This window comes from Pogona vitticeps, chromosome 2, assembly GCF_051106095.1.
Source record: "Pogona vitticeps strain Pit_001003342236 chromosome 2, PviZW2.1, whole genome shotgun sequence".
In the NCBI taxonomy this organism is placed as follows: domain Eukaryota; kingdom Metazoa; phylum Chordata; class Lepidosauria; order Squamata; family Agamidae; genus Pogona; species Pogona vitticeps.
This window is the reverse complement of record NC_135784.1, coordinates 242565525-242586466: the sequence shown is the minus strand read 5'-3', so window position 1 is coordinate 242586466 and position 20942 is coordinate 242565525. Positions and strand designations below refer to the sequence as shown.

Below are 20942 nucleotides of genomic sequence, written 5' to 3'. Positions count from 1 at the left end.
CTAATTCCAGCAGGATCTGCCCATTCTTACAAGAACAGCTGAAGATGCTGACCCTGAGAGAGGCCTGGGGGGAGAAGATGAGAAACCAGGCCTTCTCGGTGGTTGCTCATCGGCTATGGAATGGACTCCCCTTTGCAATTCGTTTGGCCTCTTCACTGGCAATTTTGTTTAAAAAAATCACTAAAAATCAGGGTATTTAGGGAGGCATTCCAACATGTTATACCTGCAGACTCAGCTGAGCTTAGTTAGCCAACCTGATTTTAAATGTTACATTTTAAATGTTAAATGTTATGAATGTCTTATATTCTGATGGTATTGTTTATTTGCATTTTACAGTATTATTTCTGTTTCTTCTTTTGTTACATTGTAGATGTTTGAAGGCTGTTCGCTGTTCTGAGGCTGTGACCAGCCCCCAGTGTCGAGGTAGTCAGTTCAGCCAGCCTTCCACTCTAGCCCTGCTGCTGTTGAATGCCAGGTCTATATCCAACAAGCCCCAGTTGATTCAAGACCTTATCCTGGAGGAGGATGCAGACCTGGCATGCATAACCGAGACATGGCTCAATGGGGAGGGCAGACCTCCCCTGGCCCTCATCTGCCCGTCCGGTTATGATGTCCAGCACCAGGGTAGACTGGAAGGACGGGGGGGGAGTCGCCATTGTCTATAAATCCAACTTTGAGGTTACCAGGCGCTCTTCGGTGGTAAGGCCAGGTCTAGAGGCCATCCATGTGTCGATCGGGACCAGGGACGGAATAGGGATTTTGCTGAGCTACCATGCTCCCTGCGGCCCAGCCACTTCTCTTCCGGAGCTGGCCGACTTTGTCTCTGCGGCATTGTTGGGATCCCCGAGGCTTTTGGTCTTGGGCAATTTCAACGTGCATGCGGAGGCAGAGGTTACTGGGCCAGCTCTTGAGTTCCTGGAAACCATGGCTTCCTTGAACTTGTCCCAGCATGTCAACGGCCCCACACACATGGGTGGTCACACTCTGGACCTGGTTTTTTCCCCCAATTGGAGCGAGAGTGGTCTGATGGTGACGGACCTGGTGTCAGTCCCTTTGTCATGGTCAGATCACCACCTGATTAAATGTAACCTCACAGTGGCCCTCCCCCCCCCCCCCCGCAGGGAGCAGGGGCCTATTTCTATGGTCCACCCTTGAAGGCTACTGGATCCGACTGGTTTTCAGGATGCCATGAGAGGGATCACGGCTGACCTGGCTAGCGCTCCTGTCGACGTCCTGGTGGACAGCTGGTCCACCGCTGCCACCCGGCAGTAGACACGATCGCGCCCAAACGCTCTCTCCGGCGCAGAACTCATCCGGCACCCTGGTACAACCAGGAGCTCCGGGTGATGAAGCTAATAAGGAGAAGGCTAGAGCGCAGATGGAGGAAGAATCTGACGGATAACAATTGGATAGCTGTCAAGGTCGCAACTAACCTCTACCTGAATAAGGTGAAGTCTGCATGTAGATCATTCTTCGCTAACCGGATAAGCGAAGCGTCCAACCAGCAGGCGGAGCTTTTCCGTATAGTGCACGACCTATCCGGAGTTGGTCCGGGAGATGGGCCTCCCCCTAGTTTTTCTCTGGACCAATTTGCAGCATTTTTAAAATCTAAAGTGGAGGCCATCCGCCGGGAGCTCTCTCCTTTTTTGAATGTAGTGAATCGAGCTGAGATGTCTAGCGCTCCGCCTTGCCCGGTTATTTTCGACTCTTTTCAGCCAGTAACGCCTGACTCTGTGACCAGGGTGCTTGACTGCTGTCGGGCCACCACCTCCTCCTTGGACCCTTGCCCGGCCTGGCTAATCAAAGAAGCCAGGCCGAAAACAACTGAATGGGCCACAGCAATAATAAATGGGTCTTTCCTTGAGGGCAGGTTCCCCCCTGCCCTCAAGGAGACACTCATTAGGCCCATAAGAAAGAAATCAAATTTGGCAGCGGACGAAACTGGCAATTATAGGCCCGTCGCCAATATTTCTTTCATGAGTAAAGTGGTGGAGAGGGTGGTGGCAGATCAGCTTCAAGCACTCCTGGATGAAACAGATGCCCTGGATCCATTCCAGTCGGGCTTCAGGCCGCGCCATGGTACAGAGATGGCATTGGTCGCCCTGTATGATGACCTGTTGAGGGAGGCTGACAGGGGCAAAGTGTCTCTGTTGGTCCTCAACATCTCAGCGGCCTTTGATACCGTCGACCACGGTATCCTCCTGGGGAGGCTCTCCGAGCTGGAAATCGGTGGCTCGGCTTTATCCTGGCTCCGCTCCTTCTTGGAGGATCGTCCCCAGAGAGTTCAGCTTGGGGAGAATGTCTCGGCCCCGTGGTGCTCCAGTTGTGGGGTTCCACAGGGGTCGATCATCTCCCCAATGCTATTTAACATCTATATGAGGCCGCTAGCGGGGGTCATCAGGGGGTGTGGAGCGTTGTGTCATCAGTATGCTGATGACACCCAGCTCTACATCTCCTTTTCGCCAACAGCAGGTGATGCCGTACTGTCCCTCCAGCGCTGCCTGGGGACCGTACTGGAATGGATGCAGGAGAATGGCCTGCAGCTGAACCCGGACAAGACGGAAGTCCTGAGGGTGGGGCCCCCCATTGTTGGTGACCTGGGTGGCTCTCTCTCGTTTGGGGGGGGCGGCCTTGGCTCCGGTGAGTGAGGTCCGCAGCTTGGGTATACACTTGGACCCGATGCTCACCATGGAAACACAGGTGGCATCAGTTGTCCGTTCCGCTTATTTCCATCTGTGGTGGATTGCTCGGCTGCGGCCCTACCTCAACATGGGGGCACTTTCCACCTTAGTACACGCGCTCGTAATCTCAAGATTAGATCACTGCAACGCGCTCTACGTGGGGCTACCTTTGAGGCTGATACGGAAACTTCAGATGGTGCAGAATGCAGCTGCCAGACTCCTCACTGGAGGGAGGAAATACCATCACATCTCTCCTATCCTGGCTAGACTGCACTGGCTGCCCATTCGTTTCCGTATCGACTTCAAAGTTTTAATGCTCACTTATAAGGCCCTAAACGGTTTGGGACCTCGATACTTGGCGGAACGCCTTCACCCACCAAGTTCTACCCGGACCACCCGCGCGAGCCAGGAGGTGAGGCTGAGGAGCCTGATGCCGAGGGAGGCCCGGAGGGATAAGACACGAAACCAGGCCTTCTCAACGGTGGCTCCTCGCCTTTGGAACAATCTCCCTCCTGAGATTCGCGCGGCCCCTTCGCTGGGCACATTCAAAACCCAGCTAAAAACATGGCTCTATGCTAAGGCCTTCCCTCCTGCCAGCATCTAACCCAATCTAGTTTATTATTTCTTTCTTTATCTATCTATTATTTATGATTTTGTTATGTTATGTTACTTGATATTTTAGATTTATATTATTGTAATCATATATATGTTGTTAGCCGCTCAGAGTGATACTGATGTATCAGATGGGCGGGATATAAATTAATTAAATAAATAACTAAATAAATAAATACATATTTTAAGCTTAGTGGACTTCGGCCAGATGGGCGGTATAAACATGAAATAAATAAGAAATAAGAAAGGTTTTAAATGAATGAATATGAGACTGTGCAATGATATGCATAAATTCTGACAATGAATGTGAACATGACATGATGGACATGAAACTATATTATTACTACTGCAACTTCTTAACATGTAGAAGGAAGCATCAGTAATATTTCTGTTTGTTATAATTTTGCCTCTGCCAAGGTAAATACTGCATCTCGCAATGAATGATAGAAGGAGGATAAAAATAGTAATTTATTTAAGGCATTCTGGTACAGTGGGGTCTTGACTTGAGAACTTAATCCGTATTGGAAGGCGGTTCTCAAGTCAAAAAGTCTGTAAGTCAAGTCTCCATTGACCTACAGTGCATTGAAAACCAATTAATCCCGTAACAGGCTGTTTTTGTTCCATTTTGGTTTTTTTCTGGTCTGTAACTCAAATCTCAGTCTGCAAGTCAAACCTAAATTTTGCGGCCAGAGAAGTCTGTAACTCAAAAAGTCTGTAAGTCAAGCCATCTGTAAGTCAAGGGTCCACTGTACATAATAAAGTATTCTTTTTTTGTAACATTGGATAGTTACAATTAGGTAATTGGCTGTGAAGCAAGAAGTTGGGAGTTCAATTCCCCACTGTATCTCCTTGACAGGGACTGGACTCAATGACTGACAGGCTCCCTTCAGCTCTAAGACGATGATGATTATGATTATCCTCTCTGGAAAATGCTTAGCTTATGTACGAGAATTCATAAATGAGTTTAAATCATTATATCAGGTTCCTTACAAATAATACGCCAAATATGAATTTGATTTTTTTTTTAAATGAAAACAGTACCTGCTTGTAAACTTGCCGTAAATACATAATCTCTTCCACAGTTCCCAAAGATATAAGCCGAAATACTTTCACATCCCTGCATTGGCCAATCCTGTATGCTCTGAAAAACCAATGTTTTGAGTGTTAAAACAAACAAACAAACAAAAACCGAACTTGATATGCAATATGTTTTTAAAAATGTTAACAATATTAAAATGCCTCATACCTGTCAATGGCCTGAAGATCATTAGCTGGATTCCATGTTGGATCAAACAGCACAACAATATTAGCACCAACAAAATTGAGTCCGAGTCCACCAGCCCTTTACAGTAACAGAAGGAATGAAAAGGTGAAGAATATGTACAAAAACAGATTAAGGCAAAATGTGCCATTATATGTTATAATAAATTACTGTGTCATTATATGTTATAAACAATTTTGCTGGACAAACTGATGGCAAGTCTAAGTCTTCCCAAAGACTAACAACCTGCAATTAAATTATGGCTAGAATACTGTTGTGCCACCTTATACTACGTAAGGCTGAGGCCCTCATCAGCCATGCCATTTTTTTCCCATAAATTAAAAATCTGGGGGTTGTGAGATGGAGTAAATCAAATCTTTAACTTCCAAAAATTGCTGCTAACAGTAAAATCATTTCATCCATGGCAACTTTCAGACTCACCCATACGCATCTCCTATGGCAACAGGATTTCAGCCTGTATGTGCAATTCAACACATATAAACTAAAGTACTTCACAATGCCTGCAACCCTGCCCTACAAAATACACCCCACAAATATGCATTGCCAAACATGCATCTCATCATAATAAATACACTTATTGCCATTTTATAATCAGTCAACATTCCACCCAAACCACTCCAATCCCATACAGTGGCTGCCCTATCATCTCCTATCATCTCTTACTACAGCCAATGTGAAATAGCAGCTATTTTGACTACATGTGCATTCACTTGGAATGGTAGGACATCATTATAAGCCAATGGTTTGACAGTCCCTGTTAAGAAAAGCTAAAAACAGAACGCTTTGACTGATAGTATATTCCTTGTTATGTCTGAACACGGCAAAGGTTAGCTCTCTAGGTGGTTTCTCCCACAACTAGAAAGAGAAAAACAAACTTCAGATTATTTCTGGCTTGTTAGGAGAAAGACAAGACAAGACAGCAGATGACTGTCAATGTTCAGACAATGTGAGAAACAAAACACAGAGAAAAGTAGTTTCTTTAACTACTCCTCTTACAAAGTGTAACAATTGGAACATGTGAATCAAGAAACAGACTCATCAATGGAAAGTTAGAAATTATACTGAATTCTGATTTGTTGTGTCATGAAAAACCCAGCCACCGAATATGTTGTTTCATAACATAAGGTTATTTTCATTATTTTCCTATCAACCTTTTCATTAGCTGCATTTCTCTGTTCTGTGAAAAGCTTCAATATTCAAATAGCCTAATTTGCCATGCTCCAGTTTGAAGACACACTTTATGCTAATCTGGGTTTCCAACAAAAAGTCAAAAGACATGCTTTCCAAACACCCTTAAAATTGTATGCTTACACTTCTGTATAACACTTATTTCCCATCATTTTTAAGATCCCCCGTCTCCCAAATTAAGCAATTTAGAAAATGTTCTTTTTAAAGAATTGTCTAAAGTTAAACCTTATCCACGTTAGGGCATTTCAGGGAGACATGAAAACAGTGCTCTTGTTTGGATCACGTATAAATTAATTAACACGTATTTTCCAAATTGCATGTACCAAAGTGCCTTTGCGCTGTGGAAATTTATTTTTCAGAGTAAGACATATTCCTTACAAATGCTTCAGAACAATTGAATTTCTAATATATTTTGGACGGTCACAGGATTTGTAACAGCTTTAAATTTAATCCATCAGATTGACATGTTTCCTCTTTTGCCTCCCATTTACCAAATGGGAGATCCTATCGAGTTTCAGCAGGAAAGAAATAACTAGCTTTCTAGCTAAAGACACTCACTTCAAATTATTTTTGCTCTCAAAAAGAACAACAGAAATACGCTACAGATAGTCAAAAGTAATTACAGATTTTATTCTGGGCTTTTGCACAAGTTGGTAGCTGTTATTGTTCTTGAAGCAATAAATAAATTAAGTGCATTCCAAAGTCTATAATTTTAGCTTTTACCACTCTGAAATCTTCCGGAAAGCAGGTAGATGTTACATTAAACAAAGGAAAAGTAATCTCAGAATTTTAGTCTGTTATTCTGTCTAAGCAAAAAGAAAGTGCTTGATCCTGGTGAAAGAACTGGGAGGAGGGGGGTCAGCTGGAGCCAGGGAAAAGGGAAGAGTATGACATGGTCTGGCTCTCCCATAAACACAGCTGGAAATATACGAGCACTGGAAACATTAACTAGGGGAGGGGGGCTGAGGACATCTTAGCTGTGCTGGTAGAATGCAATATAAGATAAAGTGGAATGTTTCCATTCTTCACTGTAGGAGAAGGGAGTCTGATGGAGCCTGATTTTGTTGTATGACACAACAACAGGGTGAGGAGGCTGCTGATCTATATTTATTGTTGAGTACCACATCACAGAACTAAGAATAAACACCTTCCTTGAAGGTTAATATACCGTGTTATCACCAAATACAGAAAGATGCTCAACAGAATAGTGATTTTATTTCACACTGTTTTGAGTTCTTGACTGACATAAATGAAAGTGCACCTTTTAAATGGCAGGGATTTATGAATCTAGACTGACTGACTGCAGTCATAAAATATAATAATAGTTATAAATATTCCTGATCTAATTTGCACATTTCTATTTATACACGTCACTGCTGGCTTCACTCACACACAAAAAAACCTTAAGAGGAACAGCTTTTGAAAACAAATGTGTTTATGACCACGTCAGTTGTGAACCTGAAACAAAACTTTATTTAATACAGTATTATCACTCACCAGTTTCAGATCTTAAGTGATATCTGGAAGGAGAAGAAAAAGGCTAGAGCAAGATGGAAATATATAAGGGATATGACCCATTTCTAGTTTCTACCCTAATAGCCTTGATTGATGCAGTCTACTTTCCAGTCTTCTAATGGCAGACAGTAATGTTATTGCCTCTTCTCAAGGAAGTGACAAAATGCAAGTTCAAGCAAGCAAGAGTGCAGTAAATGTGCTGTAAACCTCTAACTACCTAGACAAAAGCCGACAGCATTTTCTTACATTGTAGACACGAGGCATATGTTAACTTCTTCCATGCTGTTGAACTCTTTTACTATCTTGACCCTGTCCTCTGCCTTTGTATTTCCATCGAGTCTTCGGTAATCTAGCCCAGATGCCATGCAATATTGTTCTAAAACATCAAGCAACTGATGGAAAAGACAGGGAGACCAGGCAATTAGTACAATTTAAAAACAACTACAATAAAGCAGACAGAACAAGTGTCTTAAAAGTCTGTAGCAAGCAGTCCAGAGGTGCCCTAGCAGAACGTCTTTCCCAAAAGTCTGACAATCACATACTGTATATTCATCAGACTTAGAAACATTTGTAATGTATTTATTTTGCATTTGCCATAATAATAATACCGCTTTCTTAGCTGAATCAACAAAATATTCATTTGACAAAGGAATTTCAAATTATATCTACAATTATTTTTAATCAACCCAGTAACCCTGCCTTCACATAACACCATTTCACATGCTTAATCAACCACACACACAAATTCTATGCATAAAAAAGGCACAATAACTTGGCCTAGTCACAATACAATCCTATAAATACATAAATATAGCTAAGAAGGAAACTTCATGGACAGCCATGGAATTTACTTCAAGTTGGGTATATGAATACATCCTTAGTTGCTCCAGAAGTTGCTTCATGAGCAATGGTTTCCTCAGAAGGAAAATATTTCCATGTAGGAAAACATGGAAATTACATACAGATCATGGAATAATCAGATATGTTATTGATTAGTGTAGCATATAAGCATGCAGCAAAACAGTCAACTGTGCAACTTTGTACTGTAAATATATTTTGTGTATATTTGCTTAAATGGTAAGCAACTGGGGTTGACTGACAGTTTTATGTTGAATGTGTGCCAGAAATGACAGTTATGAGAATTGTGAAGAGTAAAAGAATGTTTATGAGTGGAACTGAAAGCTTAATGGTCTACGTAGTTCCAGAATGTACATAAGGGTGAATGTGAGAGAAACTTAGTTATGTGAGTTAGAGCTGTGGATTGGTCAGAGTCTGAGAGTCGGGAAGAGAGAGAGAGAACAAGTGTGGTCTGTTCTGGTCAAAACATCTCTCTCTCTCTCTCTCTCTCTCTCTCTAAGGAACAGAAAGTGTTTATATTATTTATTATTTATTTATTTGATTTTTATACCACCCATATGGCAACCAAGGCCACTCTGGCCGGTTTACAACAATATAAACAATAACAATGACAGAATAATGAGATATAGAAAAGCTACCAAATACAATGTAAGAAATACACAACAAACAACAATAAGGAACAGCGTAAAACATCATAAAATAAAAATAAGATAAAATAGGATAAAATAAAAAAATAATTATAAAGAAGAAAAGTAAAAGCAAAAGCTTATAAATATATATCAATATAATTATTTATCAAGAAATATTTTCCTTACACATTGTTTTTAACCTGTTCACCTTTTACATTTTTTTAAAAAAACCTTCTGATTTATAAAACAGTTGTAAGGTATTATACTCCTATATACCACGGGTTGGTGCTTTGACACATGGTTTATGTAGTGCTACCACAGTAAACAAAGCTTTGTTTCCCTCAAAAAAATATTCTTACTTTTAAAAAGGGCAGTCTGAAGTCAGCCCTTAGGAGTGGGAGAGGTAAAACAGCAGCATAAAAGGGAACGCTGACTGTTTGTCTAGGTTGGAGGTAGGGATTTTCAACTAGAAAGAGTCCTCTTTGACTTTTTAAAATGCCAACCTGGAACTGAGTGCAGGGACCGTCACACAAAATATTATAGCAAAAATCCTGTTTGAAAAACTGTGCACACAAGTGTAATTGTGCAAGCAGTACTCTTTTGTGGACTGTCCCTTGTACAATTTATTGCATGACTTCTCACACGGCCAGTACATGGCTATCACAGTAAAGTCAGTCCACTGGATTAAGGAGCCACTTCTGTGACTGCCCTTCCATTCCACATTTCCTCAACAGGATTCTGGCCTAACAGTGAAAAAGCAAAAAGGTGAAAGGTAACTTTCCCCCCCCAATCATTATGCTTCATTACATCATTTATCACTTTAGCCATATTACAAATGGTATGCAACTCACCTTGGTTGAAAATGAAAAAAGAAGCACTTTATCTTTGTTCTTTCTAAAGTGATTTAGAAGTTTCTGCAGCACCTGGAAATGAACCATGGAAAATAACACTGGCTGAACAAATACTACAGTTTTCCAAAATTAGGGCTTTGAAAAACACAGACAACAAATTGGGTGAACAAATACAGTGGTGCCTTGACTTACAAACGTCCAAACCTACGAACATTTTGAGATAGGAACAGCTCTGTTCGCAAAATTTTGCTTTGACTTGCGAACGGAGGTATGACTTACGAATAAAAAAGACCGAGGGAAGGCAGGAAATTTGAACTTTCAGTTAAGTGTTGGCCAGCGAAGAGGCTGTTTGTCTGCTATCTCGCTTGCCCCAGCGGTTAGAGAGTGTGGATACGGAGAGAGACTTCGGACTGCCTACTGCCTGGTACTGTACTGTATGGGCTGTATTTTCTTTTGGCTTTTTTATTTTTTATTTTTGGATTTTTGACTTTTTTTAAAAAAATAGAGAGACTGCCTGTTCTGGGTGAGTACACTGTATTTACTGTATGGGGGCTTTGCAGCTTGGGATTGGACTAGGTGGGGGGGTTATATTTCTGTGCTGGCTGTTGGTTTTAAAATCAGAAAACTATTTGCAAAGGTCTAGCTGGCTGTTGGGCTCTAAAATGGATTTTAAATCTTTTGGTTGCTTGGTTTAAAATGTGTTGTTGTAAAATGTGTGGGTTTAAAATGTGTTTTAGACTCCAAACTCTCTCTCCCACCCCCAATTGTCTTCTCTCTGTGTGTGTCTTCTCTCTTTTTGTGCTTAAAAGCACAAACCTTTGTCTGAGGGGTCTGTGTGCCCCAGTGATGACCTTCTTTCTTTCTTTCCTATTTTTCCCCATTGTTCCCTCCTTCCCTCCTTTCCTGCCTTTTTTTAAACCTAAATTCATCTGAGGTTAAAAGAAGAAAAATTCTCCCCCTAGTGGTAGAGGACGGATTAACCAGTTTTGCATTAGTTCCTATGGGAACTAATGCTTCGACTTACAAACCGCACCTTGACGTAAGAACAAAAAACAGCCAGAACGGATTAACTGGGTTTCAGCGAATTCCTATGGGAAATGCTGATCTGATTTATGAACATTTTGACTTACGAACACCATTCCATTACGGATTAAGTTCGTAAATCAAAGCACCACTGTACAACCAAGTTGCTTTTTTACAAAGAATAAAGAAGTCCAATGTTCCATGCAACAGTTTGTATGCAGACACCAATATACAGAAATTAAAATTTTAGAAAACATTACTATGACATACGAACAATACTCTGCAGCATGGGCGGATAACACATAGGCTGCATGCAGCCTTACGACCCACCGTAACTCAGATGGCTGCTGAATTTCAGGCCCAAACCATTTTGCACCATTTTAGATCTAACCATTTCACTAAAAATGTTGGTGATCACAATATGCAACACAGCTTAAAAAGTGCTCCTACATACTCTGAAACACATAATGGAGTACTCTCAAGTTTTATACAACAGCATGCACTTGTTCAAATTTTGGCAGCATGGGAAGGGTGCAGGTCAACAAAGGGAGTCCTCCACGTTGCCTGTCCTCACTTTGCAAAACCTAGATTAATACTACTTTAAATTTAAAATGAGGAAAAGTGTCAAAGAAATATGACTTTAGCTGAATCACAATGCAAGAGTGCAACAATCACACTTTTACAGTATTATAAATGCTGATGACATGATTTCTTTGTATATAAGACCATGGCTACGCAACTCCCACTTAAAAAACACACCCACCCACCACCTCAAAGTTACAGCCTTTTAAACCTGCTGTGTTACATCCAAGTTCAGAATTTCTTGGAACATGGCTTCTCAAAATAATCAGTCAGCTGAATGCCTTTCCCAGCACCGACTGTCCTCTACTGGTCTATTTACAATAGGAGCCGGCTTCTCAGAGCCTGAGATGCCAATAATCCGCCCACATGCAAAGTTCTTCTGGTAGGGAAGCAAATAATCCAGCACATTCTGTATAATAGCAATACTGTTATTTTCAAAGGAACCATGTCCGCATCTGGCAGCAGTAATTTCAGAGCACTGTGCAGAAGCAAAGCACGGAGGGAAAATTGCCCTGTGTCTGTAGTCTATTCCCGTTTGGCAATAAATATTTAAACTATGTTACTGATTCCATGACAGTACTTAACCTCTTAATTTGGACAAATTTTCCTGAAAGCACAACAGTCAAATGACGGAAGGCTTCTCTGGTTAATTCTATAATGTCACATAAAATACTGAACACAAAAAAGCAACCATGTTGGTCATGATCCACTCTGTAATGTATCATCGTTCATTAAAGAGGCAGAAGCACAAAGTATTTCCAGAGATTTAGTCCACAGTTCAGCTAGGTATGGTCAAATCTGGATTGTCTCAGGTGGTAAAAACATGAGTTCTGCCTTTTCCAACTTCCATTTTACTTTTTAAATATACGGGGGGGGGAATCCCCCCTGAACAAAACCAAACCAAACCGCAAAGCAAATATGTTCACATCATTGATTTCCCCACTGGATACAATGGTGCCTCACATAACGAGCACACCGTATAACGACGAATCCGCATAGCGATCCCTTCTCCGGGATCGCTAATGCGGAGGCATAGTGTCCGTCCCTATGCAAAAAACTCGCTTACCAAAGACGGGCCGAAGACGGGTGCCAGGAAGGAGCCGCCGCGAGAGTGATGTGGGGCCGCGCTGGCCGGGAAGAGGAAGGCAGGCTGCGAGGCAGGCAGGCGAAGGGAGGGAAGCCACGCGCTTGCGCGTCCTCCCCCCCCACTTTCCTTCTTCCTCCTTGTCCTTCTCCTGACGCCCCCAGGGACGAAGGCAGGCTGCGAGGCAGGCAGGCGAAGGGAGGGAAGCCGCGCGCTCGCGCATCCTCCCCCCTCCACTTTCCCTCTTCTTCCTCCTCGTCCTTCTCCTGACACCCCCAGGGACGAAGGCAGGCTGCGAGGCAGGCAGGCGAAGGGAGGGAAGCCGCGCACTCGCGCGTCCTCCCCCCCCCACTTTCCCTCTTCTCCTCCTCTTGCTGCCGACCCCCCAAGCCTCCCACAGAGTGGGCCGATCAGCTGTTTGGCTGTTCTAAAATGGCCACCAGACGCCCGAAATGGCCACACGCAGCATTTTCGCGCCCTCCCCTCGCTTACCGAGGGCGCAAAAATGGAGGAAACTTCGCTGAACGGTAAGTTTAGGGCCAATTGGAACACATTAAATAATGTTTAATGCGTTCCAATGGGCTTTTACGTTCCGTTTAGCGACGATTTCACATAGCCAGGGTTAATCCGGAACGGATTAACCTCGCTATGCGGGGCACCACTGTATTCTGAAAACACATTTACCATTTGTGTATAAATAAACGAAACCAATGTGAAGTCATTTACTAATTCGGCCATACAGTAGTTCTGTAGGCCAAAAAAAAAGTCAAGGAAAACACAGGTATGAATGGAATGGAAATATAATTAATTAAATATAAATGCTGAAATAAAAATAAAAAGGGTGAGAACATTGATACAAATACAAAGCATCAGGCCAACAAACAATTTCTTAGTTATAGCAGAACACAACTTATACAACCCATACTTTCTTACATGCAAAAAAAAAAAAGACTAAAAACTTGGGCTTTAGAATAAAATGTCATTTGAAAACCTGCCTCTGAAATATTTTCATAACTTTTTTCTAGCTGAAGCTTAGGCAGACTTGATTAAAACTCCTAAGGGTAACAGCGTATAATTAAGGTATTATGTTACTGGTATCTTTGTAGTTCTATATTAAGTTGTACCTGGAGTAGTACTGTGCTTATAAACATGCAGGCAGCTGCACAGATGAAACAATTAGAGAAATATATAAACACTAAAGCAGAGGCACTGTCAGTATTTCCTTGCAAGGAAAAGAAAACCAAATTAATAATCTAAACCCTTGGAAAGCCTTTGGAAGTGCACACATGTTTAAGCTACCAATGTCAATGCCTGGAAGGAATTGCTTCACTCTTCCATGTAATAACTGCAGTGGCACCACTGCCTCTACTCTTTGTAGCTACTCACCAACCTCAAACCTACCCTGGTCTCAGTAAAGCTCATGTGCTGAGCTCTTACTGCCATTGAGCATGACCAAGGTGTCACGACAGGTTCTGCAGTGTCAGACACCAGATTACACAAAAAGAGGAAGATTTTTTCTTTTTCATAACCTAATCTTTTTCTTTCCAGACATCCTACCTGCAGAGAAAGCTTTTCTCACTAGGAAAGGAAAACTCAAATTCAATATGACACTGGAGGAGTATGAAATCACTGCTAGTACAATTGTACACTGGATTACACCATTTTGCAAGGGGTAGCAGGAATGATAATACAAAGAAGATGAACAGTATATGATATAGAATGCTGCCCTAACATAAAAGCACTCGTGTAACAACATACTGAATTAGTATCCTCCGAAAATATGCAACTGCTTATGGAATTTAAATGTTTTAGCATAAAACTCCTGATTTGAGACACATATAATCTGCTACAATCAGCCTACAAAAAGTGTGTGAGAATGTCAATATGCACATAGAGCTATTATGTAAGTAAACAACCCAACAACAGATCAGTATTACAGCATCCCATAATAGTTCCTTTCATAAAAGAGCAGGATGCTTCCAAAACAGAAGAGTTTTCCATGGATCAAAAACCGAAAATCATTTGACAATGACAATTATGATGTCATCTACATATTGCTACATAGAAACAATTCTGCACCAATGTATCTGCAGTCTTGTCTACAGTCTCCATCTGGATTGATGACTGAACCAACATATAGAAAAAATTTCATTATTTTAATTTCGTCATTGCTAACATTAAAGTTGTATAGCTCTTCCATAGTCATTATTTTTGTTCAGATTCAATTGAAGTCCTGCTATGGTACTTTCACTTTCCATAAAAATTGTTTCAAGTCATTGCTGCTTTCTGCCAGAAAGATGGTATCATCTATATATCTTAAATTATTGATGTTTCTTCCATAAATTTTCACTCCTCCTTCATCTGATATGTTCTGTGTACAGGTTGAACAGGTAAGAGAACAAAATACACATTTGTCTGACACTTTTGCAGATAGGAAACCATTCTGTCTCTCAGCGTTCTGTCCTAACGGTAGTTTCTCATCCACAATACAAGTTACGCATTAAGACAACTAAGTGCTACAGCACACCCATTCTTTTCAGAACAACCCATAGTTTTTCATGATCCACATAGTCAAAGACTTTGCTGTAGTCCATAAAATATATACTGATCTTCTGAAATTCTTTGGTGCACTCCAGTAGCCTGCAGATCTTTGTGACATGAACTTGAGTGCCTCTTTCTTTTCAGAATCCAGTTTGGACATCAGACATTTCTCACTCCATACAAAGTAATTTGAGCATCACTTTGGTTGAATGGGAAATTAGAGTAATGGTCCTACAGTTATTACATCCCTTGACATCTCCTTTCTCAGGAATCAGAATGTATATTGAACATACCAGTCCGTGGCACAGTTTTGTTTTCCATATTTGTTGGCATATTTTTGTTCAGATTTCAATAGATTCAGGCTCTGTGGCTTGAAATTAGTGTCCCATCTAATTATTAGTATCACATCTATTCCTTATGATTTATTTCTTCTTAGTGCTTTCATGGCAGCTTTCATTTCACCTTCTAGAACTACAGGTTCTTCATCATAGGCTTCTTCAAAGGAATCTGTCATCTTTTTATCTTTACCGTACAGCAAAGCATACAGTTTGCACCTTTTCTTTATTTTCTCCTGATCAAACAGTGTGCTTCCCTGTTGGTCTCTCAGCATTCCTAATCTAGGTTTAAATTTCCCTTTGGTTTCTTGGATCTTCTGGAAGAGACCTCATTTTTCCGCTTGTTGTTTTCCTCTATTTCTTTGCATTGGCTATTGTAATAGTTCTTTGTTGTTGAAAAGCTGTATTTCAGGTTCAATCCCCATTTCTGTCATGTTGTCTTCCTGTTGTTGCCTGCCACTTACAATTTTAAGCATTTCCTTGGTCATCCATCTATGCTTTTCTTTTTATTACACTCATTTTTTAAAAAAAATATTTCTGCTTTCTCCCCTAATGAGGTTTCTGGTTTTAATCCACAGTTCTTCTGGCTCATAGTCAATTGAGTTTAGCAATGTAAATCTGTACCTTATGTGGTCTTTAAATTCTTCAGAAATGTTGTTTACATTATATTTTGGCACTACAATTCTTTTAGTGTTCTTTTCCAGCTTTACTCTAATGTTGGATATTAACAGTTTATGATCAGTTCTACAACCTGCTCCTGGTTGAGTATAGACCTAAATGATAGTTATGTAGGTAGGCTTTCCACAGAGTCTGATTTGGTATTATATGGTCAGAGTAGCATTATAGCCCCTGCCTGTGCTACATCTTGTCACAGTATTAAGAGTCAATTTCTTCTGAATTTATCATTTCCAGAGTAGAGCACTCTGTAGTTGTCTGACTGAAAATCCCCCACTCCAGGCCACTTTAGTTCAATGAAACCAAGCACAACAATATTTATATGTTCCATTTCTTGGTTTACAGTTTATCTTGATTCATATTTCTCATGCTCCATGTTCCAATAGTATGTGTTGCGCAGTACTGGATGTTCCTCTCGCTTCTCTGCATGTCAGCAACTAGATATCCTTTCAGCTTTAATATAGTTGTGTCATTAGTGGCATCACTATTTATACTTGTCCTTTGCTATTCCCCAGTAGCTGACTGAGTGAGATAAGTAGATAGTTTTCTTAAACAATGGAATTTTTTTAAAAAGGACGTTTGTCTTTAAGAATGGGTAAATGTTACACAACGAGTACTTCCAGCTACTATTTGCTACAAAGAATAATCAAACTTTTCATTTCATTTAATTACCTTCATTTTCCCACTATATTTTGGGTCAGAAATAGTTTTGAAGGCTTCATCTTTGCTAAGTTGCACAAAATCAGGAAACTTGGAAAACACTTCACTGCAGACCCTTGTGATGTGCGCTTCCTAAAATAATATATAAACAATGCAAAACATATTATTGAAGTTGGATAAATTATCAGTAATTAACATCTGAATGAAAAAGACTGATAATATTTTAGCAGTAGAAAATAGCTACAACTTTAAAAAAATCATACAATCTTATTTATTTCATGTTTTTATCTTTCTCTCTTTCCAAGGATTTCACGGTGACATAGATGGGATAATTCCCTTTCACACCACCAACAACTGTGAGGGCTTATTGGTTGTTGTGACTTGCACAAGGTTATCTTAGCAGCCTCATGCCTGAGCAGGGATTTTAAGGCCAATCTCAGTATAATACAAATCCCTGTGCTTGTAATTCTTGTTATATGGATGACAAAACAAAAGTCCCTTCAATGCTCCCAATATGGAAGCCTACAGCACCTCAACATATTTCATAGGAATTACTCAACTGTCTTCAGGGCTGGAAAGCAATGCCCATCGTCAGAACAAAATGGTAGACACAGTTGTACCTGACACTATGTATCTTCCACCAGCCAGTCCCTTTTACATAGAAGGATGATTATTAAAGGGTGTGACGAATACAGTGTAATGCAATCCACCAAAGCAAGTGAATACAGTGTGTGGTTTGTTTAAATTTGTAGCCAAAAAGAGAAGGGTGTGGAATGATTAGTAGTGGCTTGGAGAAAAAAAGACTGGCGTGAAAGCGATATTTAGTCTGGCAGGACTGAAAGGAGAGGATGTTAGAGGGCAGGCAGCAAGAAATGGGGGAAAGACTTGCATTAGAATTTGACAGTTTAGGAAGCGGATGGCAGAGAACTGCACAGTCAAATGGAAATTGTTTCTGTCCACCATCCCCCAATTATCTACAAAGCATTCCATATAAGTGGAGAAAAAGAGACAACAAATGTGGAAGTAGCAGCTCCATGAGCACTTTGGTATAGTGCCAAGGAAGGAAAAATGTCTAGTTTCTCTGTTGTTCCCACAGAGCAGTGCTTCCCAACCTTGGGTAATCCAGATGTTCTTGGACTACCACTTCCAGAGACCTTCATTGCTAGCTGTGCTGGCCAGGATTCGGGAATCACTGTCCCAGAGCTAGGAAGACAGATGCTAAAATCAGCACTCTTCCAAGAGCCACCATTTGGCATTCTGCAACTATGTTTCCCCTCCCACCATCACTTCTGAAAAGCAAGAAGTGGGAATACGACAGATGATGACATAATTGATCACAACTTCAGTATCTAGCCTACAGTGAAAAGCGCTGGTCCACCCAGCTCTCACCCTAATTTCAGGTTAAGACAGAATTTTTAGGCATACGTGGCTTGCAATTAAAATTGGGGAAGTGCTCTGTCCATCAGCCCACATGTTGCTCATGCTTTTAGGTGGGGCTGCCATTGCTTAAAAGCCAGCAGTCATCTGAGAACAACACTCTATAGTTGTCACTTTGCAGAGAGAAGGAAGGGGTGCAAACAGAGCAGGTGGCAGAGAAGTCGTGGGGTGATGAGTCTGGGTAGAATGAGAGCAGGCCCCATTGCCTCCATAGTTATAAGAGGTACATGGTGGAAGGGGTACAAGAAAAGCACGAGAGGTAAAGTAGTGAATAGAAATCAGGAAAAGAGAGATGGGGGGTGTTAGAATCCAAGTGTGAAACTAAGAACAACCAGTGGATTCTTGCAATCGTATTTACAACTATGGACTTAAGCACTGAATAATATATTTCGTTGTAGGACTTAGCACTGCAGTTTCTAATTAGCAGTCTATTCTCACAATGAATGTTAACAGAATGGGAAGCTAATGAGTTACTGAAAGGATATGTGGACTTTTATCAGTCAACTGCTCCTTCTTCAAAATACTGCTGGCTAGAAGGCTCCAGAAGACGAACCTGCTGTTTGCTCGTGTTGTCTGTCTGCAACAGGGCCACGTGATTAGCAATCTTACGAAGAACTGTGAGGTAACTGAAATACAGCGCCTGCATTGTTTCACCATGGGCATTTGTCTGTAGAAATAAAAAGAATGTTTGAAAAAACAGATTTTAGACAGATTAGAATTATTTGACAAGAGGTAAGTAATGTACACACCACAGATCCACAGTTTCAACTTCTTTTATTCTATAAAAAATGGGGGATACCTGGCTCAGCAAAACTACAAGCAAGAAGGATCTTGGAATTGTTGTAGATCACAAGCTAAATATGTCGTAGATCGCAAGCTAAATATGAGCGAACAGTGTGATGTGGCTACAAAAAAGGCAAATGATATTTTAGGCTGCATTAATAGAAACATAGTTTCCAAATCCCATGAGGTGTTAGTCCCTCTCTATTCAGCACTGCTTAGGCCTCACCTTGAGTATTGTGTCCAGTTCTACACACCACACTTCAAGAAGGATACGATCAAATTGGAACAAATTTACAGGAGGGCAACAAAGATGATCAGGGGGCTGGAAACCAAGCCTTATGAGGAAAGGCTGAAAGAATTGGGCATGTTTAGCCTTGAGAAAAAAAAGGCTGAGAGGTGATATGATAGCACTTTTCAAATATTTGAAAGGCTGTCATACAGAGGAGGGGCAAGATCTGTTCTCGATCATCCCAGAGTGCAGGACACGCAACAATGGGCTCAAGTTAAAAGAAGCCAGATTTTGGTTGAATATCAGGAAAAACCTCCTAACTGTTAGAGCAGTACGACAGTGGAACCAGTTACCTCGGGAGTTGGTGATTGCTCCAACAACAGTAGAACCAGTTACCTCTGGAAGTATTCAAGAAAAATTTGGATAAGCACCTGGCAGATACGCTTTGATTGTATTCCTGCATTGAACAAAGGGTTGGACTTGATGGCCTTGTAGGCCCCTTCCAACTTCACGTTTCTGATTCTGTGATAACAAATTATGTTTCTGGACTGGGGTGAATCAGGAATTCTATGGAATTTATGATACTATGAATGCACACTAAACATAACAGAGTTGAAAACTTGTCATGATATTCTATCGCATTAGAAGTCAAAAGAAAATATATTACAGTAATTTACATCTCTATGGTACTGTGCAACAGGCATCTTGGAGAAGAACACACAGTACTTAACTTTAATTTCATTGTCAGAATAGCAGCGGCCATAACTTTGCCTTTTTAGAATGCAACCTACACAATATCCATATCCTGAGAAACAGTAACTTCCCGTAACTCTGCTACTGATTGGATAATATCCTTTTGCCTCTAGAAGAATGATAATCTCACAGGCAAGGGGAGATTTTCCATAAGATTTTCTCTTATCCCATAGCAGGTCCAATTTGCAAGTAATCTACTTCATTGTGTGGAAGATGTGGGAGCCATGAGATGGAAGGGGGAAGTCTTTAATGACTGAAAATCTCTTCCTGCCAGTAACATTACCCAGTGGCAGAGTTTTTCAGTAATTAAAGACTTCCTGCTGTACCATGTGTCTCACAGGTTCTACACAACAGAACTGATAACCTGCAAGTTAGACAAGCTACAGGATAGAAGATGATGATCTTTAATTCCCAATATTTCCTCAGCCATCACCTTTCCATAGAAGTTAGCTTACACAACAAGATTTTGACCATTATACTGATGATAAACAAAAAAATGTGACTTTCCACACATGATTATTAAAATTAGATGCATTACTCAAATATGGGACTACAGACCATATATCCTTGGGAAAACAGGGGAGGGGAAAACATTTTAAGTTACAAAACTGCTCTTCTAGGCCTTACATATAGTACTCTAAAAGATGTCAGTGATACAAGAACTCTTGATGGAAATCATAGCTCCTTTTTTCTGTTAAAAGAATATGTTCCATTCACTTGTCTATACATGCATAAGAATAAACATAAGAATGAATGGGGAATGAGACTGTCAAGCCCTGAGGTGGCAGAATGTATTATACTACAGACTGTGTCTTATTCAAGAAACTTAAGTTTTGAAATGTCAAAAGCCATAATCCTCTTTGTTTTTACAGAGCACGCAGTGACCCATTGCATGTACAGTTCTGCTTTCTCAGCAAACCCACAAGAGGGTACTTCTTGGGATTTCCCAGCCATATTATGCATTTCCCAGCTATACCATGCATTTCATGAACAGGATGTTAGCCTAAACAAATAAATAAAATATGCCAAATAAAAACACATACAGAATGTCACATTTTTAAATGCTACCCTACATTTATAAAGAAGTTCCTTCATAGTAATGTGTCAGGAGTGGATGGAGCTTGAAACTTCTCTTCCATGCCAGTTTTGTGTTTGTTTGTTTGCTTGCCTGCTTTATTTGCAGAATATTTTGTACAAGGACTGGCATTCAAAAATGGCACCCCA

General features: G+C 40.8%; 1 protein-coding gene across 10 annotated transcripts in view; it reads right to left on the bottom strand.

Moving 5' to 3' along the window:
• The window catches only part of ERCC6L2 (ERCC excision repair 6 like 2), a 66022-nt gene that overhangs the window by 21616 nt on the left and 23464 nt on the right, over nucleotides 1-20942 (bottom strand). For 5 of the 10 annotated variants that reach the window (XM_078386175.1, XM_078386176.1, XM_078386180.1 and 2 more), the window contains 6 exons: nucleotides 18507-18620; nucleotides 16529-16648; nucleotides 9617-9688; nucleotides 7525-7670; nucleotides 4540-4635; nucleotides 4335-4434 (listed from right to left, as the gene is read on the bottom strand). In XM_078386175.1, the coding sequence (XP_078242301.1) occupies nucleotides 4335-4434; nucleotides 4540-4635; nucleotides 7525-7670; nucleotides 9617-9688; nucleotides 16529-16648; nucleotides 18507-18620 (648 nt within the window). The remainder of the gene's footprint in view (nucleotides 1-4334; nucleotides 4435-4539; nucleotides 4636-7524; nucleotides 7671-9616; nucleotides 9689-16528; nucleotides 16649-18506; nucleotides 18621-20942) is intronic. The other 5 variants (XM_078386178.1, XM_078386179.1, XM_078386184.1 and 2 more) reach the window with 2 other exon arrangements.